The following is a 21078-nucleotide window of genomic DNA, read 5'->3' as shown; positions in this document are numbered from 1 at the left end:
TCTAGGATAGAGATAATTCAGTTCTCAAAATATCTGGATCTCATTCAATTTCTTGTTTGTTTGTTTCTATGTTGGCTTTAAAAAGAAAATTCCTTTTCTTCCATTTCAGAAGTCTGGATGCTTTTTTAATTTGGGTTTCTGCTGAGCACAAGGGATCTTTTTATGCTGTTGCTATGAAGTGATGCAGCATTAACATCTACACTGTTATTGCAAGCCAGTGTCTGGTAAACTGGTAACAGTGCTGTTATTAAGCATCTGGGCAAGTTTAGAGAAGTAAAATTGTACCTGGCTGCATTGAACAGCTGCAGACAGTTTGGCAACAAAGGCAGTTGGCATGGCAGATTGTAAGACATTACGGAAATCACTTTTGCTCATTAGAGTTTTTAAAAATCTAAAGCCTTCGTATCTTTAAAAGGTTGCAGTATTTGTATTCAAAACAGCTTTGAGTGGTTAACTTACTAAGTTTAATCTGTACTTTTTTCTGAAGTCTATGTGATTTATTTCCTGTCAAGAAATGTGGAAAATGAGATTCAGAGGCTGCAACTTACCTATAAATATGATATTAGCCTTCTGATTTCTAATTCTGTACGTTACATTCATGAGACTCATGTTTAATTCTCATGCTTATTCTTTCCAATGCATTTGAATTCTGAAGAAAATTATTTTCTCCATGGGGATCTCCACTGTATCAGTTAATCTTGACAGGACAGCCTCATCAGTACTTTTGTTGAAGGGAGTCTGAGGGGGTTGTCTTTGGGTTTTTCCTTGCCAAGTGCTTAGCAGAAATTTAGGAGGATTTTCCCTTAGGATATTTAAATTTATTTTTTTGTCATAGGTGGACATTCTATTAAAATCTAGATGATCGTTTATCAGTGAAAATGATACACATACATGTCATGTATATATACGTGTATATATATATTTTAATAGTTACTCTCTTTGCATGCAGTTGAAGTGGAAGGGACACATGGTAGCTCCTTGATAGCCATTTCAGATCACACAGAGTCAAATGAGGCCATTGCTTCATATTCACTGCAGAACTTTTAATGGTCTTAAATAATAAATCAGTCAATTTACATCTTATGTTCCCCAACTATCCTCCTTTCTGGAAGAATTGGTGAACATTCACTTAGATTTGCTCAGTGAATGCAATATTCCCCAAATCATTGCAGCTGAGGTGGCTGATGAAAGCAATGGGTTTGGACAGTAGACTTGGTATTATCTGTGGCATGAGCACTTTGATTCATGTTTGATCTGGTTTTGAGAGTTCAGTTAAACTTGGCACCATGTTACAGTAAAGGCTATGAATGTAAACTACTTTCATAAATATTTTTTCTTATCTTACTTTATTTTTTGGTGGAAAGTTCAAAGTTCAAGACAAAACAATGTCAAACAGCACTAAACCTGAAGGCTCTTGAGGCCTGAAGGAAAAAGAATTGCTCCTTTCATTATAATGAGTTGCTGGTTTTTCTCAGATACTCTGCTCAGGTCTATGCTTTGATGTGCTCTCCTGTCTTTCAAATCAGATTCCTGCCTGTATTGGAAAAAAGAGCTGAGCTTTGTTTTGACCTCTGGGGAAAGTTGGAAGATAGTATAGTCCCTAATGTGAACTTCTGAACACTTCTGAACACATATATAACCTTTGCATGTTTTCTTATGAGTGGATTCAAAGAACTAATATTGTAAATATCCTTTGGGAATTTTGTTTGTTCATGTATTTACCATTATATTACCGTTATAGTCTGAGTAAGACTTTTCAGGCCAGCTTTTTCCTATGGAAGTGTAATATCCTATGTTAGTTTAGTAGGACATAGCAAACCGTAACTGCTTCACTCTGTGATTGATGGGTGATAATCTAGAAAGAGAAGTTCTAAAGTTTCTCAAAATATTATAAATACTTATCATTGTCCAGTTTCCAAGATTGAATGTGGTTTTGTACATTCGGTTGGACTGGATGATCTTATAGATCGTTTCCAACCTTGTGATTCTATGATTCCATGATTCTATGACATGTATTGTTTTAAAATGCAGTTGTCAGAAACTAAAAATGCTCCCTACATAACAATGTTTTATGACCTTTTTTTTTTTTTTTTGCTCATCTCTGAACTGAGCAGTTTTGGGTATTATGTGGGTTAGCTGCCTAACTTGGCGTCATAGCATATTTAGACAAAATCATGCATTATGAATGTTTAAAAAAAAACACCACGACAACCAACCAACCAACATGTGCATTCATTATGGCTTCCATAGAACACACAGTATGAAAATAATTTCAGAGCTCTAAGTCTATGCAGACAATAGTTGTGTTAAGGGGCACTTTGGAAAACTACTTGCTTTATGGCCTGGGAGATCTGACCTACTTAAAAAAATTGCTTTTGTCTTGTTTTCCAAATTAAACTTTCTCTGCTGGACAGGGAAGTTTGCTACCTTAGAATAAGTAAATGGAAACAAAGATGAGGCTTTAGAAGTACCTACTCTTACTTAAAAACAAAACCCTTTATTCTAAATAGGAAGCAAGTATTACTTTAAAACAGATGTTATCAAGCAGTTACAGATGCTCAAAAGATGAGCAGGCAAGCCACTATCAGCTGCAGACTCATTTCAATTTCCAGGTTTTTTATGCTCTGTGCTACAACTTGTCCTGACAGCTGACGATAGCTTTTCTGGGATTCTGTCTGGATTTTAATTTATGACCATTTGAAAAAGCCATAGCCACAATGGTACTGGAACAGATGGTATTATGAGGGTCACAGACCCAAAGACTTACCAGAGAGCTATGAAATGCAGTGACACTGATGCAGTCTGTGATGATGCTTTGTCATGTTAATTGAATGCCTTGCCAGAATTTGGTAGGTTACAGTTGCCAGAAATAGCTGTTCTTGATGTAAAGTCTAAAACAGTATGATACACTGTCAGATCTATTAAAGTAATTGATGCATCAAACAAAATTTCCTTTAAAACTGAGATACGACAGTGTGAGCAGATGGTGATCTCTGTTGAAAGTAAATGATGTAGCTTTAGCCTAGGCATCCAAAGTCATCTCATTTGCTCCAGAATCAAACCTCATGCTTCCTAAAATTGTAGGAAAATCTATTAGTAGGTGCACTCTTTCTGTTGTGCGCATTAGATTTTATTTAATACAAAATTTACATCTAAATAGTTTTTTCCTAAGATAGAACCTCTGAATGTTAAACATAAGAGCTGATAAGAAGGGTTTGTATCTCCCTGCACTCAGAGGTCATTGTACATTCCTGCATTCTCACATGCCCCACTAAAACCACACTGCTGCTGTCATTCTTATCTTTGAAAGTGGAAGCTGCCACTCTGCATTTCAGTTCTTTTCTCAGTGAACATCAGCTTCCCAGTTTGCTTATTCTGATGGAATCTTAGCCTTGTGTGGGATGGCCTTTTATGTCATTCTTGTGTTCTTCCTGCCAGCTGTGCTCCAGTGTACTAGAAAAGTGGCTCAAATGGCCAAAATTCTGACACTTTTGGAATCAAGAATCAAGTGTGATTCAGCAGCCTGTCAGCTGGTACTGGCAAACCAAAGGGAAGGAGAAACAGCATTTGGAATTACACTCATTTTCTCAGCAGATTTAGGCCTTGTTCATTAACTTATCACGCAGTTTAGTAAATGGATTAAGAGCTGTGAACTAACAGCAGCATATGATTTAAAGTGCTGTGTCAATCAGTGCAGTGATCAAAAACCATTCATAAAAAGTCCAGAGCCACATTAAGCTCTTTTTGTCTGAGTCTTTAATGGGAATGTGGTATTTATCATGGATGACAAAAGCAAACCTAGTAACATGGAAATGGTGGTAAGAGTCCACTTGCTGGTGGAGGAGTATGGAGGATCCAGCCCGAGTTCTGGCAGAACTTGGAAGTGAAGTGAAGTGAAGTAAGATGTCTAGCAAGAGTTGATGAAACTTAAGCTACAAAAAGACTGTAGGACAGTCAATGTAATACCTGTAGTGGGGAAGAGCAGTTACAGGGGAAAAGTCTCAGTTTGATGAAAAGTGAGACCTGGAGAACCTCCAGACCTTGGATAACAGAAATATGATGTTGCTAACAAATATAAAATGCAAGAGCAAGGCTGGAGCCTCTGCCTGTGGGATTGGGGCTGTTGGCTGATCTGAGCTGTTGATGAGTTGCTAAGCCACTACAAGACATCATGTTCTCTGCTCTCACCATGAATTCTGTGAGGCTACAGATTTCTTCTTCCATTAGAGAAGGAAGGTGATGTTTGTGCTCCACAGGTTACCACATGATCCCAAATACGCAGTAAAAACAGCAAAAAAAATCCAGTAGAAGTACCTGAGACTGACCAATAGGGCAAATGTACTATCAGTGTGAGCTGAAGTGTGGATTCCTCCCAGGTTTCCTCCCAGGCTAGCTCTATCCTTATTTTTTAAGAAGTGACATGGCTGGATGAAAAAATGGGTCTGTAGCTTCATATCAGACTTGTTCTTACCCACAATGAGCATTCAGGTGATTGAACTGCAGCTGTGGAAAATATCTGAAGATTTTCTGAGAGATGTGGCAACAGGATTAAACTGAAAATATTTTGTTAGCAAGTTCTATGAAAACAGTGAACAATGATCCACAAAAAGACAGATGTGAGAAAATTGAATCGATTTACATGCACTCCAAAGATGACAGGTAGGTCGCATTAAACAGTATTCACCTTGTTTTCCTCCAAGCCAGAATTAGAAAAGGCTAAGTTGCTGAAATGTGCTGCTATTTTAAACTTTTTTGTTTTACTGGGGTTTTTTTCTCCTTGAGATTTCTCTCTAAAAATTACACAAAATTTTTTTCCTACCTTTTCGGAAGATAATGTCATAAAGCATATGCAACTTTTTGAGGTTTTATGAAAGGTCCGTATGCAAAGAGGTGTTTTGCTTTTTTTCTAAGTGATAAAGGCCTTATGTTAGCCAGTGATTGCAGGTTGACTCCTATGATCGCTGCCTGATGGTGCACAGATGAGAGGATGTATGGCTTCCGTTGGTACTGAAACATCCATCCCTTATGGATGGATCTGCTGGTAGCTGTTCAGTCAGACTGACAGTTTGGTGGTTTACCACCTACTACTGCTGTCCTTTATTGAACAGTCTGAGGATGAGAAAGTGAATGAATGCCCTCAGATGCTGGAAGCCTCTTTGCAAAACACCAGTCTCTCTTCATTGCAGTGCATTGGCCTGAGGAGCAGATGGCAGCTCAGCATTTGCTTTGGTGTGGGCAAATGCTGTTGCCTGGGGATGTTGTTGGAACTCTCTCAGTCTCTCTTCCTAGGCCAAAGTGCGAAACTCTTCCCAGTGTCACTTGGCTTGGTGAAGAACTCTGCTTTATTAACCTTTTGTTCTTGGAGATGATTGCAATACCAGTCTAGTATGTGCTGCTATGGTGTCATAACACTTCTGAAACAATGACTGTAGCCATAGACTTAGCTACAACAAATGCACATACATATGCAAAAGTCTCTGGCTAAGGGTAAGAGAAAAAAATGTCAATTATGCATTTAAATCTTTACATTTCTATTTGTATTTTATTTTAATAATAAAAGGATTTGTCATCTTTTATACTGCAGTTCTGACTCAATAGTTAATGCAGTATTTGTCAGAGTATTTGAGAGAATTATGAATGCATCAATGCAAAAATACTCTGGAAAAGCTTAATTCACTTCTAATGACCTTTCCATAGTCCCAAGAATTCAGATTAGTGTCGGTTTCTGTAGTATTAAGTGTATACAGAAATAGCCTTGAAAATAGTTACATTTTAGGTAATGATTTCCAAAGTTACTGATTTGAAATATTCTAACAATTCTCTTAATTATAAATTTTAACCACTGAACCTCATATTGGATTTAAAACTGTTTGTTTTTTTTCTTTGATACACCAGACTTTAGATTGTGTTCAGTTTTTCTAATTGCTATTTACACAAGCTACATACCACCTGTAGGTTCATTGTGATTTTATAGAAAATCTTTCATTAATGAAGAGCAATACAGCTTCTAAAATATTAGTTTGCTATTTGTTAATATTTCTTCTTTAATGGTATCAATGGTTGGCCAGTATCAAGAAATACAGGTTCTTCTGTCCATTGCATATAATTTTGCATGGGTAACAAGTTTTCAAAAGCAGGAATGTCAAATGTAAAATAAAATCTAGTGTTTAGACAGTGGAGTAAGGAAACAATTCACAGTATCCTCAGGTCCTTTAAAATATAAAGCTTTTGCTCAAGTCTTTGAATATGGACTCAGCGATCTGAATCTCAGGCTCCTCCCTTCCATAATCTTGGTCTGAGCTTTTTTCCCAGTCTGTTCTGCATTTGTATCATTTTTGGATGATTTGTTCATTTGCTTTTCCTCTTTCTACAATTGAAAACACTTCTATCTTAGCCCTGTGTCCTGAGTAACAGAACTTCACACTGTTTCTCACCCTGTGACTTGGAAGTTGGAAAATAATGGTATCAGTAAAAAGTGGCATCTAGGAGGCTCTGTAGGTAGCATGATGATGCGGTGGTAAATCCAGCCTTGCTTTTGAAACCAGGCAATGTCGTGATACAACCACAGATTCTACTGATAAAATGTTAGTATTCCATTAGCGCATTATCGGGTATGGTGTAACAAGGTCATGCACTTGTATCTATAAAATGTTTGAGGAGGAGAAAAGGGATGAGCATATAAGTGACGTCCAAGAATATACTGAGTGCAAGAGCAAGGTGGGGAGGCACTGATATCACAGCTGGGAGGAAATGTAAAACATTTGGCACCAGAAGGCAAATACTCCAAATTCAGAACAGACCACAGTCTGAAGACAGGCTGTACTTGGTTGATCAGAAGGATGGTACAGCACTGCTTGAGCCATGGCAGTCTGATGGCTGGAAGGAGAACTGCTGTGTTTTCACTGTGTGTAGACAAAGCATATTAAGAGCCTCAGTGTGATATTCAAATGGAGATAAAGCATTCTATTACCTCTGAAGCTATGAGCTTTCCTCTCCACCAGTCAGGTGTCTTACTTCCACTTACTTTGCACTTGCTGGTGTCAAACTAGTCAAACCATATCGAACTCACCATATAGTTTGGTAGTGATGCTGCATTTTTATAAGCTGATAAGAAGTTCAAATAAATTGTAAATCAAAGCTATGGCAGCCAATTGCATTATTATGTTATTTTATGGGGAAAAAAAAGTTCCCTGAGAGCTTCATCTCAGTAGGAGGCTGCAATCAGCAACTTAAAGCCAAACAAACTTTCCATTTTGAAACTCCGGGTTATCAGCGGTGCACAGTAATGAACTAAAGGGCAAACATGCTCCTGCTAGAAAGGGTCAGTCATTTTCGAGGGTTTATAAGTACACAGATGCACCAACAATCACACATGTTCATTATTTCACACTGGCAATGTAGAGTTCAATGAGTAACAAAGCCCAAGTTGTTGATTCTGTTGCCAAGCAGTAAGTTTTCTCCTAGCAACAAGTGTTTTGCAGCAGGGGAAGCAATTGGATCCCTGAGGGGGTATGTTGGGATTGGGGGCAGGGTAAAACGTAACAGACTGGAGCTTGGGATCTTTAGTGGTGACACAAAATACACAGCTAAATTCCTGGGTGTGCTGCTGACTGAATATGGCAAGTGAGAGTGGCAGGAAGGAACATGAAAAAAGGCAATATTTCAGCATAGGCAATGAGCAGAAATGTTGGCTGCAGGCACAGATTCACATTTGTTCATCAGATGCTTTGCTCTAGTGAGTGATCAGCTGTAGTGCTATCAGCTGCCTGTCCTCATAAAACAAAAAAAAACAAAACAAAAGAAAACAAAAGAAGAACACACAGAGCTGCAAAAATATTCTATTTTCTGCATATTCCATTTTATTTCTTCAAACAAATTTCAGTGTTTATCTTATTTCAATGGATTTCAGATTCTACATTGTGGAAACAAATGACTGGTACATTGCATTTTCTTTTTCAGTTCAAAAAGTTTACGTATTTAATTCAGAGAGAACGATTTTTTTCTTGTGTTGATCAATCCAGTTGTCTTTAAACCTTACAATACGGATGCCCTTCAGAATGCCTAAGTTAAAATGCATCCATATCTGTCATAGCAGACATAGAATTATGCTTATTTCTGATGGAATGGCTCATTTCAAACTTTCTGTACTTGCAGAAAATAGTTAATTACAATGACTAAACATGTAGCTGTTCCTGGTACACTTCTTTCAAAGAAGGAACTGATACACAATTTCTTGAGGAAAGTAACACTTCCAGTAGATGGACATGGTACAGTACAAATTCATCAGTTAAAAGGAGAACAGGAGAGTGTAGTGTATAAATAATGTGCTATTTCATTCTACATAATTGTGAAGTACGTGGAATCCAAAAGAGACCCAGAATAAAAAAAGCAGCATTTATATTTGTCATAGGATGTACTTAAATGTGTGTTTTTAATCGCAGAAGATGGGAAACATCACGTACAGAATTTTACTTATTTGTCCACATATCATGAAAATAGCTCACTTTTCTCTCACCAATGCTTCTGTTTCATTATTACAGCACAACACTGTCAAGTCTCTGGTAAACTTTAGTTTGATGGATTTCTCTGAAAATAGCAGCCACCTTAACACCTGCAAAATAGGCTGAAAAAGCAGTGTGTAAGAAGGGGCAGTTTTGTTATGCTAAATTTACAGTGCATATGGATATGCTGTACATGCCTTGCATATTGAGCTTTAACTGTTTATAGTCATAACTCTTCATTTTCAAGTTTTTAAATAAGATTGCATGTTTCTACCATGTCTTTTTATGTGAAAATGAATTATCGTGCTGGGACTTGAAAAAGAAGTTAAGATAAAGAACTGGGAAACTTACTTGGGATGTGGTAATTTCTCTAAGTCTTTCATGTCATTATCAAAATCATTATTTCCAACATGAGTATAGCTCTGTATCTGATCATACATTTGCAGCTTTTAGCTTATTGGGCTTCTGTGGGCCATCAATGAGTTGGGCAAATGGTGTTTTCACTGTTCTGTCTCTCTCCTTATTAAAAGCAAAATTGATCCACTACAGTTTTCATATTCTCATAAAGTTTTGTTACTGTTTTTGCAAGAGAAGATTTCAGCTCTGAAATATTTTTAGGTTAAAAGGGGCCAAATTTAGAAGCTCTTTAGAGAACTCTTGTAATAGATCAACCTAGGAAAAAATACAGTATGAAAATTTTACCTGGTATAACTGAAATTCCCATACTTGAGGTCTCTTGCAGCTCAACAGGATGCAAATCTTCAGCAGAACTGATGCTTTCTTGCACATTAAGTGCCTACATTTCTCCCACTTACCAATTTCTTTCTCTGCAGAGTTGTGAGAGTTCAGTGCTGGGAGTTTAGCATCATCTCTCAAGAAGGCAAAATTGCAAGTGGACTCATGGTCCAAGATTCCATCTTTTTTTTCTGCTTTGAAAAAAAAAAATTCTGACTTTTGAGAACATCTCCTACTTGGAGTCTGTGTTTTTCTCAAAGAAAATGAAATTGTTTGTCTCAATCTCCAAATGGACGAAGGAAGGCATCTCAAGTGGTTCTTCTGCTGAGTTTGGGAACTGTTTATTTTCCAGGGCTAGTGGACAAGCAGTGAGATGATTCCATCTCAAGAAAGCCTCCTGCTCACTTGAGCGTATTTTTAGTCACGTAGAAGAAACCACAGTGATCTTTATAGTGGTGGGTTTTTGTTTGTTTGCTTTTATTACTTTTGATAGTTATTTCAAGTAATTCATTTGGCATGATAAAGCTCTGGTTTGCTGAGGCATAAAATGAGTGATAATTACAGCTATTATTTTTCAAAAGTTAGTTTCATAGAAAGAAAATTACAGAGTTCCATTTCCCCAAAAGCACATAAAAAGTGACCTTCCTCGACTCATCTAAATAGATAGTTCCAATGATGTTTTCAAAATCAGAAATCAGTTATTTAAGTGGTTTTCCAGTTCTGTTCTGTGTTTATTTTTCTAGATGCATGATTTCCATTGACTGTTTGGTTAATCATTATGACAGGTTAATTTGCAAAAGAGAAAAAGCCTGTTTTTTGCTGAAAAAAGGTTCCCTGCAGTGAAGACTTCACTACATGCTTATTTAAGCTTTATACAATTGCTTATTGTATCATGTTGTTCAGACCGAGTGATATTTTGTTAATAATAATGGTACATTTGCTAACTGAAGGTTTTACATGGAGTTTGTGTCAAGCTGCATTGGTAAATTAGAATTAATTTGAATGTTTTTCTTTTTAAAAATACTTAGACTTAGCTTATAAGAAATAACTTCACTGCACTGAAAATGAAAGGGGGAAAAAGACTATATAGAATATAATTTTGGCATGTCAAAATATGATTTTGACTTATTAAAGTGTATACTAAATTTTGTGATTGGTTTTCTACTGCTATCTGCATAGCTCAGATTTTGAAGCTGTATTGTTTATGCAGGGGCCAGATGGGTACATAATGTCTTGCTGATTGTTAACAAGGTGGACTGAAGATTTAGTCCTACTGAAGTCAGTGCTTAATTAAACATCTTGTGCTACGTGCATTTGAAAATTCCATTGTGCATCCTTCTGTGCCCAAAAGACAATATTTTGTCATTTCAGTTTTCTTCAAAAGTAAGTTGGGTATTTTACCATAATTTTGCCTTTTAATGTTTGCATTCATTAATTGGATATTTCTCTGCATTTGCTTCTTCAGTGTAACCCAAAAAATTAAGAGAAAGTCCTTCAAAAAACAGAAGCATTAAGTCATGACATTACATAAGCATGCCATCATTGTCTCACTTTCCACTAATGACCAGAAGGAATGTGGGTATTCAGTTGATGGAAAACCTGATATTGGATCAGGAATAGTGGGGGTTCACAGTCACCTTCTCAACCATCAGAGCATGCAAGCCCTTTCCATAGGTTCAACCTCAAACATGAATTGTTTTACACCCTGCTGCTACAAGCAGAAGGCCGTTGCAAAAACTCCCTGCTCCAATTGCCAGGAATGCTCACACCTTTTTTTGGTAATCTTACTCACAGCCAATTTCTACACATTTATTCCTCTGCCAACATTATTCTCTAACTAAAATAGTTTTTCTCTATTCTGTTCTACTGTATTTATAACAAGTAAATTTATCTCTCAGTTTTTGATTTGCCAGGTTAAACAAACCAAGTCTGCCAGTCTTCTCTTGTAAATTAAGATTTTTACTGATCATCCCAATAGTCATTCTCTATGCTTGTTCTAGTTTGAATGATGTGTGTTGAACAGGAACGACGCGAAGTGCCAGAGGATGTCTTCTTGTCATTATGTACTATCTGCTGGAAACCTCTCCTGATGTCACCTGCATTTCCCTCTTCCACACTGACACCTTTTCACACTATTATCCTATGGCTGCCTGATCTATGCCAGGCATTCTCCCGAGATACTTGCAGTTGATAGGCTTACACCATGCTGCAGACCAGTTTTGTTGCTGCCCTGTTATTTTCCACTTGCTGTTAATGACTTCTGCTGTATTTCTGTTATTCCAGTTCTCATGATCGGCCTGTTGTTTCTGTATTGTATCCTCTTAGCTTTATCAACATTCTTGTGATGTCATTAATCAGAACGTTAAACAGGATTAGCCCTCAGATGCTGTCCAAAACACAGAAGATATAATCCCTGTTCCATAATATATGCAAGATAAGTACAAATGAAGATTATTCATCCAAATGTTTTGGATAGAACATTATGATATTTCTGTATATTCAGACTCAATAGCTGTTTTTAACGACTATGTTTGTGCAGGTACCTAGGAGATATTGAATAAAAACAAATGACTTATGTTTTGACAACAGTGCTAAGGGCCCTCAGTGAGGGTTGGGCTTTATTTGGCTGAGCATTATGAAAACAGATGTTCTTGAGAAATGAGCAAAGAATAGCAGTTCTTTATGTGGGGCAATGTGCAATGAGGTATAAAGATGCTGAGAGAGGGAACAAGCACGTGTGAAATCATTAAACAGAGGGAGGCTTTGCGTCTTGAGATCGAATGAGGAAAGATCTGCAAGATCTTGAAAATAACCTGTGGCAGGGAAGAAAATTGGAACTTCTTTTTCTTCATTTTTGTTAATTCCTGGTGGGGGTTTTTTTCTGTTTTGATGTGAAGCTTGTGTAGAACCTTGTTTTCCAGTGACTAAAGTATTTCCCTATCATGAACAGCACACAATAATATATATATATATTTTAGGAACTCAGGTCTTGTATGCTCTTGAAATGGGACTGTCCTTGTTACTCCTGTCTCTGAACCCCAGCAATGGCCTGGGTGTGATAAAGGGCCATTGGCTTCTCCTAATGCAGGCAGAATCTGAAATCCATGAATTTCTGAGAACAGTGGCAATGAATTGGAGAAACAGACATGAGACACTACTTGGTGTGCAATGGTGGCACACCAAACAAAAAATGTTTTTTGTCTATGCAATTTCTAATGAAAATTTTCTATTTGTTTTTGAATTACAAAATCAACCTCTGCATGTTGAATTGGCTAGCAGAGAAATATAGGGAAGGGTTTATTTTTTTGCCAAAAACAGCCACCAGAAATTGTCAGAAAACATGCAAATTCAGCAAACCAAACTACTGCAAATTGAAGGAACCCACTCAAAGTGGAGGCTTTTATAACAGTATTCTAACAGCAAATGTCGTAAATTTATCACTTTCATGTGAAAGAGATGCAATGGGATGCTTTGTCTTAGCAGAGTGCCAACAGTCGCATTAAAAACCTGTGAAGCACTGTAGCATTTTAAAATGTACAGAGAACAAATAGTGGGCATATCTGTGTAACTCTTGAGTAATTTACTCTTTTCGTTCTGTATTTATGGAGTAGGTGCTTTTCCTACTAGTATTTCTTATTGTTTACCAGAGTGATTGTATAACAGCTTTTCTAATTGATTCAGGTTCTAGAATCACTGTGGGTTCTATCTGCTAAAATGTGTGTGTGATTTTTAAAGTACCATGCCAGGTCTGCAGGTGTGAGCCGTATGTCACTTGGAGCTTATGCAGTGCTGAGGTGTTTCTCAAGCTCATCTCCAGTCATTAAGTGAGAGATCTAGCGTTACACTGCAGATGAATGTTGTCTGTATACGGGTAATGGCCACAACTAGTAGCTTGGAGTTTTTAGTTCCAGTTATAAAGCAAAGGAAATTTACAAGTTAAGGACTACTGTAATCTGTATTGACTGTTGGGAAATCTTAGAGGAGATTTTATTTCTCTTTTTTTTTTCTTTTTGCTGAAGAGTTGAGTTCAGAGGGCAAGTGTATGCTGACAGCTGGTAGTCTGGAGATCAGTGTTCTTGGCTGGGTGATGGTGCGGGGTCACTGCAGGATGCTGCTGCACGATTGACGTGCCTGCTCCTTTTCCCACTGCCAGTGGTGTGCTGCTTCATAGAGCAAAGCCAGGCAAAGACCACAGACAAAAATATTCTGCCTCAGAATTTTAATGAAGCCATTTGGGAAGGAGATACAAGCTGGACACTGGCTGTGTGTGACATCTGACCATCGTTCTGAGGGAGCAAATCAGTGAGTCAGAGAATATGATGCCTTCTTTCTCTAGATCACTTGTTTGAGCTCAGACCACAGCGATAGTGACCAAACGTTGCTATCCTTTTGATGCTTTACATGAAATGAGTCTAATTTCCTCTTCATTTGTTCTGTGGATGCAAAGCTTGTCACCTGGATGCTGCAGCCTAGAGTAGGAATCCTCCTATCATCACAGTGATAGGATATCCATTGTTCTCCATGCCAGAGAGCGTCTGGTTGTCAGCTTCTAAAAGGCTATGGCCTCTAAGTCGTGAGGGTACACAACCTGATTGTCCAAGCCATAGCAGTTCCTTCACAGGTGCTACATGGTGTATATTCTTAGTAGAGTATAGCAACCATCAAGCAATGACTATTTACTTATGTTCTGTTAGCTGGGTAGTCTCTACTGCACTTTTTTTTTCCAAACAGAATTGACCAGATTTAGCATAGCTTACTTCTGTTCCAGTCAACAGTACTATAACTGTAAGATTTGGTTGCTTCCTTTGGTCTTGAAAAAAAAAGCCTTAATTTTCAGCAAGTGGGGAAAATAGTCTGGTATACTTAGAGAAAAAAATAATTTGCAAACAATTTGTGTATTTGATCAGTATGAAAGCAGCACTCCCCCAACACCCCCCCCCCAGAAATAATTTTGGAAAATGAATTAGAGATTCAGGTGTTGAAAGTCAGTAACACTTTTCAAGTTTCTAAGGTTGGATGGTTATACTAAACTGAATGCATGCAAACCACATACAGATACATATACATATGTATGTTTATAGGTTTCATGTCCTTGCTTCATTTTTTGAAATTTCCCATCTGATACCTACCAGTCACTAGTAATCGCTTTCCTGTGGGGAAAAAATACCATCTCTGAAAGTTATCTGATTTTTTTTAATTGGAAATATTCTTCACCCACTCTGGAAATACTGACTCACTTGACAGCTCAAAAAACCCATGACCAGAGAAGACCTCTAGTAGCTTTATGACAGAATATCTGCTAGGCAAATTAGCCATTGTTGTATTTATTTATTTACTTATCAAACTGTATCTGTGTCTCTTATGTGGTCGTTTTGGGGTGCATGGTCTGTTCTGCTGCTCTGTAAGATGCAGCTGGCAGTCTGTGATTGAAAGCCAGCCTGGTGAGCAGAATTCCAGAAATGCATGGGGGACAATTCAGGGTTTGCACAAAATTTCAGTGTTTTCTAATTATCTGTACTTCAGAGTGAGGATTTGAGGGACAGATTTACAGGGAGAAATTAACAGATTTTGTTGTTCAGAGTTTGTTTTTTGCATTCCAATGTTTCTGGTCCAAAGCCACTTATTGTTGAGTAGCTTGCATCAACCTGCTCCATGTCTTTAAATGAAAAAGATGCACATGATATATAGTCTATAGCACTCTGAACCCATGCACTACCTGCGTTTGTTTAATTGCTGCAACATATCATTTGAGCTTCAGCATTATCCCACTGTGACCAGTCTCGACTATTTTTCTGCTGTGTTTTTGCAGGCACTGATACTTCACCAGCTTGGGCGCTACAGCTTGGCCGAGAAGATTCTCAGAGATGCTGTGCAGGTGAACTCCACGGCCCACGAGGTCTGGAACGGCCTGGGTGAGGTGCTGCAGGCTCAAGGCAATGATGATGCTGCTACTGAGTGCTTCCTGACGGCACTGGAGCTTGAAGCCAGCAGTCCTGTTGTCCCTTTTACAATCATCCCGAGAGTTCTTTGAGAGGATACCTTGGCCAGCTTATTTTGGTCTGACTTCTGGGTGTGAAAACCCAGTGTTTCAGGCTGCCTGGTAACTGATTATTTTGAAAAACCTTAGAGCAGCAGGTAACAAACTCATCTTCTGTGGGAAAGTGGCCAAAACAGTGTCATGATGCATTCTGTTGTTGAACTGAGAGGACAGAATGGCTAACCAGAGCCAAATCAGTCATATCGCCAATGTTTTTACCCTGGTAGTTTTGAAAGTTCATTATATTGTTCCTGAAAGATGTGCCATACTTTGTTAGTGATACTTGAGTGTTACATAAAATTATAATGGAATCAACTACCAAACGTAGAATAATATATCCAAGTTAAAATTCAGTGGCAGAGCAGACTATTTTTAACAAGGCTGTTATGAAAACTGTTTTCTTCCTGCCTCTCAACCTCTTTTGGCCCAAAGTCAAAATGAGAATTTTCTGTTTCCATCTCTATTTTAGTCCAGGCCAGAGAATCAGTTGAGTTCTTGTTTTTAGTTGTTAATAACTGTGATGTGTGGCTAACTGTTCTCTCTATTTAGAGCAAAGGCTGAGTACAAGAATATTTATATTTTACCAATGTATGCCTGTTACAAAAAATATATTAGTTATTTAAGTTTAACTTTTTTATGTGAATTCAGAGTTTATTTATCAATGGAAATATGTAAAAAGAACCTCAAATGGAGTATTTACCGACATTCCTTATTCATGACCCACACTTGGCTAAATGGGAAGATTATGTTAATAATAAAATGATTTTTAAATGGAACCTTTTCTGTGCCCTGGTTAAGAACCTAGGGAGTAATAGATATCTTGTGAATGAATGCTATTGATGTGGCTTCTGTGGCTGGCTGACCTTGATGATCAGCGACACCAAAGTTAAATGCCTTGACTAGTGTCTAGAGCATAGAGGCAGCTGTACTCTTTGCCAGTACTAGAGTTATTTGAGATTTCAGGTTTCCCTAAGTCTTCACTACTACTCTTTTTTCACTCCTTCCATTCCAGCTCTTGTTGAAGCCAGATTATTCTGCTTCCACATAACACATGGGCTTTTCCATATATGTTATTAGTGTTTGGGAAGATCATGTTAAATATTTGTGCACTATTCTCAACATCTTGCACTCTTTACTTCCCTTGAAGGAAAAGTTGCCTGGTAACATTACTGCCATATTGATATAATAGGGCCAAACAATGTAAATAAATGCTTGCTAGAGTTTTCCTGGAATGCACAGATTACAGAGTAATTTGTTGTGATGAGCATTCAAGGTGTGCAAGCCAGGGCAGCCTTGTGTCCTAGTGGGCTCGTGGAAGCTGGGATGACTTCCAGACTTCCCATTAAAATGAGTGCTCATTGGTATGTGCCTGATAAGTCGCAAGAAACAGTTTCAAAATGCTCACTGCAAGATAGCAGATGATTCAGAAAAATGGCAAGTGTTTTTCTTTGCAACTCACCATAGAGCTTACTCAACTCAGGAGCCTCAAGGATCCCCACTGTGAGACAGGCTCTGTGCACTCTAGCGAGAATCTTCCAGTGGCAGAATACCTTAATCTGGTGAAACTCTTCACTTATATCTCTTTTTCTTTGGCATTTCTTGTGCCTGTTAGACTAAGGGTGCTTTCAAGTTATATCTGCTTAATGCTGAGATCACATGTTCCTTGTAAAATGGACCAAAGCATTATAGGCAATATTTTCAAATCTATTTAAAAATCAGTAGCAATTGTCATCTTGTTTGCTACAGAAATATCAAAGTTTCCCTTTCCCTTCTAAAGTGCCAGTTCTATGTGATTTCTTCATGCTGTCCTTGGTGTTTCTATTCTCTTTTCTGTTTGCCAGCCATTCTCTCTTTTCTAGTCCCACGTCATAAGAAGTGCGTGCTCTGGGCTGATGTCTTTAGTATCTTCTATGTGGTTTACCAAACCACACTGCAAAACCTTTGTTTAATTCAGTTCCTCTGGATCCCTTCTGCTATCCAAGTTCAGTTATATTTGTAATACCTTTCACAGATGTGCTCCTTCATAGCATCTATTCACCTTTTATTATAGTATCAAAGCATTTCTAACAAGGCACGTTGCACATAGATCTGGGAGCAGTGGCCATTCTCAAGAGAACTTTGAAGAAAAACAGAGTGTAAAAGAATTCTGTAATAGCATAATTTATCATTTATTCTTCTCATTTAATTTACAGTTCTGTCCCCTTTTGATAAACTCCCCAGGTGGAAAGGTTAGTACTCTAATAGAGTCATGTCTTCTCTTCAAGGAGAATTTGTTGCTGCTGTTTTTTTCCTGTTTCCCTTACTCTAGAATCAGTTTTGGTGTAAATCCACAGCCTTGTGCCTCCTGGGAACAGCCTTGGTAAAGCTCAGTTATCTATTTTTAAAAGCTGATTATTGCTGTAAGTCCTTACATTTGGGTGTTTTCAGGCTAAAGTGGAAGTCCTTGCAGCACATGAATTAAACAGCAGCACTTGTTTAAACATAGTTTTCACCTTAAGACAATGTCACTACATGTTATGACTGTGTGACTTCTTCCCCCGTTTTATTTTTTCCTTCTATTTAATTAAGAATACCAAAGAATCTTTTTATATTCAGTATCCATTTTAGATGATATACAGAAAGATCTCTTCCTCAAGCTGCTCTCATACCTCAGTCCACAAGTGGAGCTCGCAGTGCCGATGTGAGCACCAGGTCTGGGGAACTGTTCCCTTTCTGCCCCCAGGTCAGTGTTCCCTACATCAGGCTTTGCTCTGTGGTCAAATCTCTGCGTGGGTGCACAGAGCTGCCTGTAGTCTTCCTCCCTGAGCCTATATTAGAAACAGTAGCCGCTCAGGTAGACTATGAGGCAAACTGGGGACTGATCCAGCTGAAAACTCAGCCAGCCCCTGTGTTGCCCCTTAGAGTCTTACTGGCTTTCCCACGAAGGCCTGGTAGGGGCTACAGGTAGTTCTCTGATCTGACCTGCTGTATAAGGAGTGATATAAACAGAAAAGAAAAGAGCAGCCTGTACTTGCACCAGCTTAACATTATTAATAAATTGCATTGTCAGACATGCCAGCTGTGTATAACTAATGACAAGCTGCACAAACTCAACATCTCCAGTCTATGAACAGGAATCTGTCTTTCCTCCAGAAGACTGGAACAGCAGCATTCAGAGGAGACCTCCTCTGTTCTGCAGTGTCCTCGCACTTCTCTGAGTGAGTAGAATTTGGTGTGTTGAGCACAAGCTGCAGTGTTCTACCATTCTCTGTTGCACATGGTAAAGTGTTTGAATCTGCACTACTTAGAAATAATTCAATTAATTGGTTAAACTTCATCTCTAATTTTGATGTAGATAACCATTTTTACTTCAGGAATTATTTAACTGCATGACTGAGAGAGAGCCACAGGAATGTGAGGGCCAATCCAACCATATCTTTGAAATGTTTTTCATTATTTATATGCATTTTAAACATCAAGGGCCATTTAAAAAAATGCTATAGGTTTCCTTGAAAGTCTTTTTTTCCCGAATGCTTTGTTCTACTGTGGAACAGTAGTGTCAGCCTGGTTAGACTAGAGTTGAAGATTTACTTCTAATTCTTTGTTCAGTTATCAATTAAAATTCCATTTTCTCCTGCCATCAGTCTGACAATCATCCTATCCCTCTAGCACCAAGTTAAAACCCCTCTATGCTAAAATGCTCATTCAGCAGGCGTACTTCTCCAGCATTTCATCTGTTTAAGCTCATCATCTCCAGGCCACATTCTCAAATCACAGTAGAAGCTATGCTCGAATGTATTACATTCTGCATGGATCTATGTCATCACAAAGAACTACCTGATATGAATCTTATTTGTGGCCAGCAGTTAAGATAATGAATATTCATTTTTTGCATCAGAGTCATTGCTGATTATGTGATTCTTGACGGGAATCCCTCAGACCTGTGGAGACAGCAAGGGCGGGAAGAGATGTGGCAGAAGATAAATCTGAAGCGAGTAAGAAAGAAATGCAACCCCCAACTTTTGGGAGAGAGTATGAGTGTCAGGATGGGGCAAGGCTCTTGGCCAAACCAAGATTTTCCACATGTCAGGGAGATGTGTTTCTGATATGCAAATTTGTCATCTGGTCTTTCTAGTTCCCTGTTTAAAGCATGGTTGTAGTCAAAGTGCCTCAGCTCCGTAGTTATTATTTCAAAGAGACCGAGCTGTGTCTTTTAATTTCTAAATCCTTTGAAAAGATATGATCATTTCTAACCAAATCCTATTCCATACTCAGTTGTGGAGCAGATGAACACAGCCATCACTGTATTGCTACTTATGCCTGAAGTTTTCAAAGTCCAGCAGCTGCCATGATTTTCTGCATGTGGTCCCTGAGGCACAGTGGGAACACAAAGCAAAGCTCCCCGAGGTAGGAGAGACAAGGCTTTTGGCTTGGTAGATTTTCATTCGCTTTAAAAATGTGTTTGGAAAAAGTGAGTGTAAAAATCTATTTTGGACATTAAAGGGTTGGTAAGTGTGTCATTTTGCTGCATTTTCCATTGTGACTTTAAAGGCAGCAGGAATATCTTTAGGAGAGCTTGCCCCTTGCTTGTTTCATCCAGGTATGAAGCTCTGAGCCTGCTCTGGACCATTGGGACACAGTCCCTGTTCTCTTGGCTCCTGCTCTGCCTCTAAAATTGTCTCCTCAGGAAAGTGACACTGAGTATGAAGTTACCATTCCAAAGGTGCCTGATCTAGCTGGCCTGAGAAAATAATCAGTAGGTGATAGGTAATGATGATATTTGTTGGCTATTAATATAGTGATGTGGCTTTAAAAATGCATGACAGCCATGCATTTCAGCTTCTTCCTGGGGCTGAGCCCCTTTTGATGGGAGGGTGACGCAGCAGGACAGGGCTGGGTCAAGTGAACCAGGGCAGGGTACAGCAGGGAGAATGTGCCCTCCTTGCCACTAAGGGGAGATCTGGGCTTCTTCCCAGGTTTTACTGCTGCAAACAGTCTGCAAGTGCTCGCGTTGCTGAAAGCAGAGTTACAGATGCATTTTATACTCTGAGGCCCTTCCCAGCTTATTGCTCTGAGTTACTCTAAGTGCTCGCTTCAGCTCTTGCAAAGCTGTCTGTCTCCTCTACAGGTTTTATTTTTCTGATGGAAAGCTGGAGATAACAAAAAAAAGGAAATTCTGACCCCCAATTTTTACTTCCAGTGTAGATCAGACACATGTCAAACAATTGAGCCTGAGACACTATCAGTACAAGCTTTCCCAAGGTGGTTGTTTTCAAAAGAGCACCAACTGCTACCAGAGGACTGGAGGGGGCAACAGAGGCCATAAAACATGGCTGCCCCATTTGCTTCTTTCTCAGCTATCCTGCTCATAGAGCTCTTTACCTGCAGTAGATCAGCAACATTCTGAGCAATATTTTTTCTTATGGATCCTTTCCAGACAGCTCTTTTTTTTTCTTTTTTTTCTTTTTCTTTTTCTGTTTTATTGTGCAGGCAGGTGTTTAGGGTAACAGCTAAACTCCTGTGTGCTGGAAAACAGAAATAAATAGCCAATAAATTGGCTGTAACTGCGCGGCAGGTCCTGTAACCTAAGCAGCAGCAGCTGTACTTGCTGCCTGAGACAGGACCCACGGACTCTTCAGCCAAAATCACTTCTTCCACACATGTGCCTCAGGAAGAAGTCCTGCTTGCCTGATCATCCCTGCTTCCGTGTTACTTCTTCACACTTGCGGCCAGACTGCGGGAAGAGGCAGCATTCTGACTGGGCACGTGTGCATATGCAAGTGCTCCTGCCTTAGGGCTGCTGCCTCCTGTGAGAGGCAGTGTGAA

General features: G+C 38.7%; 1 protein-coding gene across 6 annotated transcripts in view; it reads left to right on the top strand.

Moving 5' to 3' along the window:
- The window catches only part of TTC7B (tetratricopeptide repeat domain 7B), a 122011-nt gene extending 105929 nt beyond the window's left edge, over window positions 1-16082 (top strand). For 3 of the 6 annotated variants that reach the window (XM_048947982.1, XM_048947984.1, XM_048947983.1), the window contains one exon: window positions 15046-16080. In XM_048947982.1, coding sequence (XP_048803939.1) covers window positions 15046-15267 — 222 coding nt within the window. In that variant the 3' untranslated portion in view covers window positions 15268-16080. Of the gene's footprint in view, window positions 1-15045 lie in introns of all 6 variants that reach the window. The other 3 variants (XM_048947981.1, XM_048947985.1, XM_048947986.1) reach the window with 2 other exon arrangements.
- Window positions 16083-21078: the final 4996 nt, after the last annotated feature.

The sequence above is a fragment of the Lagopus muta genome, chromosome 6, assembly GCF_023343835.1.
Source record: "Lagopus muta isolate bLagMut1 chromosome 6, bLagMut1 primary, whole genome shotgun sequence".
Taxonomy (NCBI): domain Eukaryota; kingdom Metazoa; phylum Chordata; class Aves; order Galliformes; family Phasianidae; genus Lagopus; species Lagopus muta.
The sequence above is the reverse complement of the archived record's forward strand: the minus strand, read 5'-3'. Positions and strand labels throughout refer to the sequence as shown.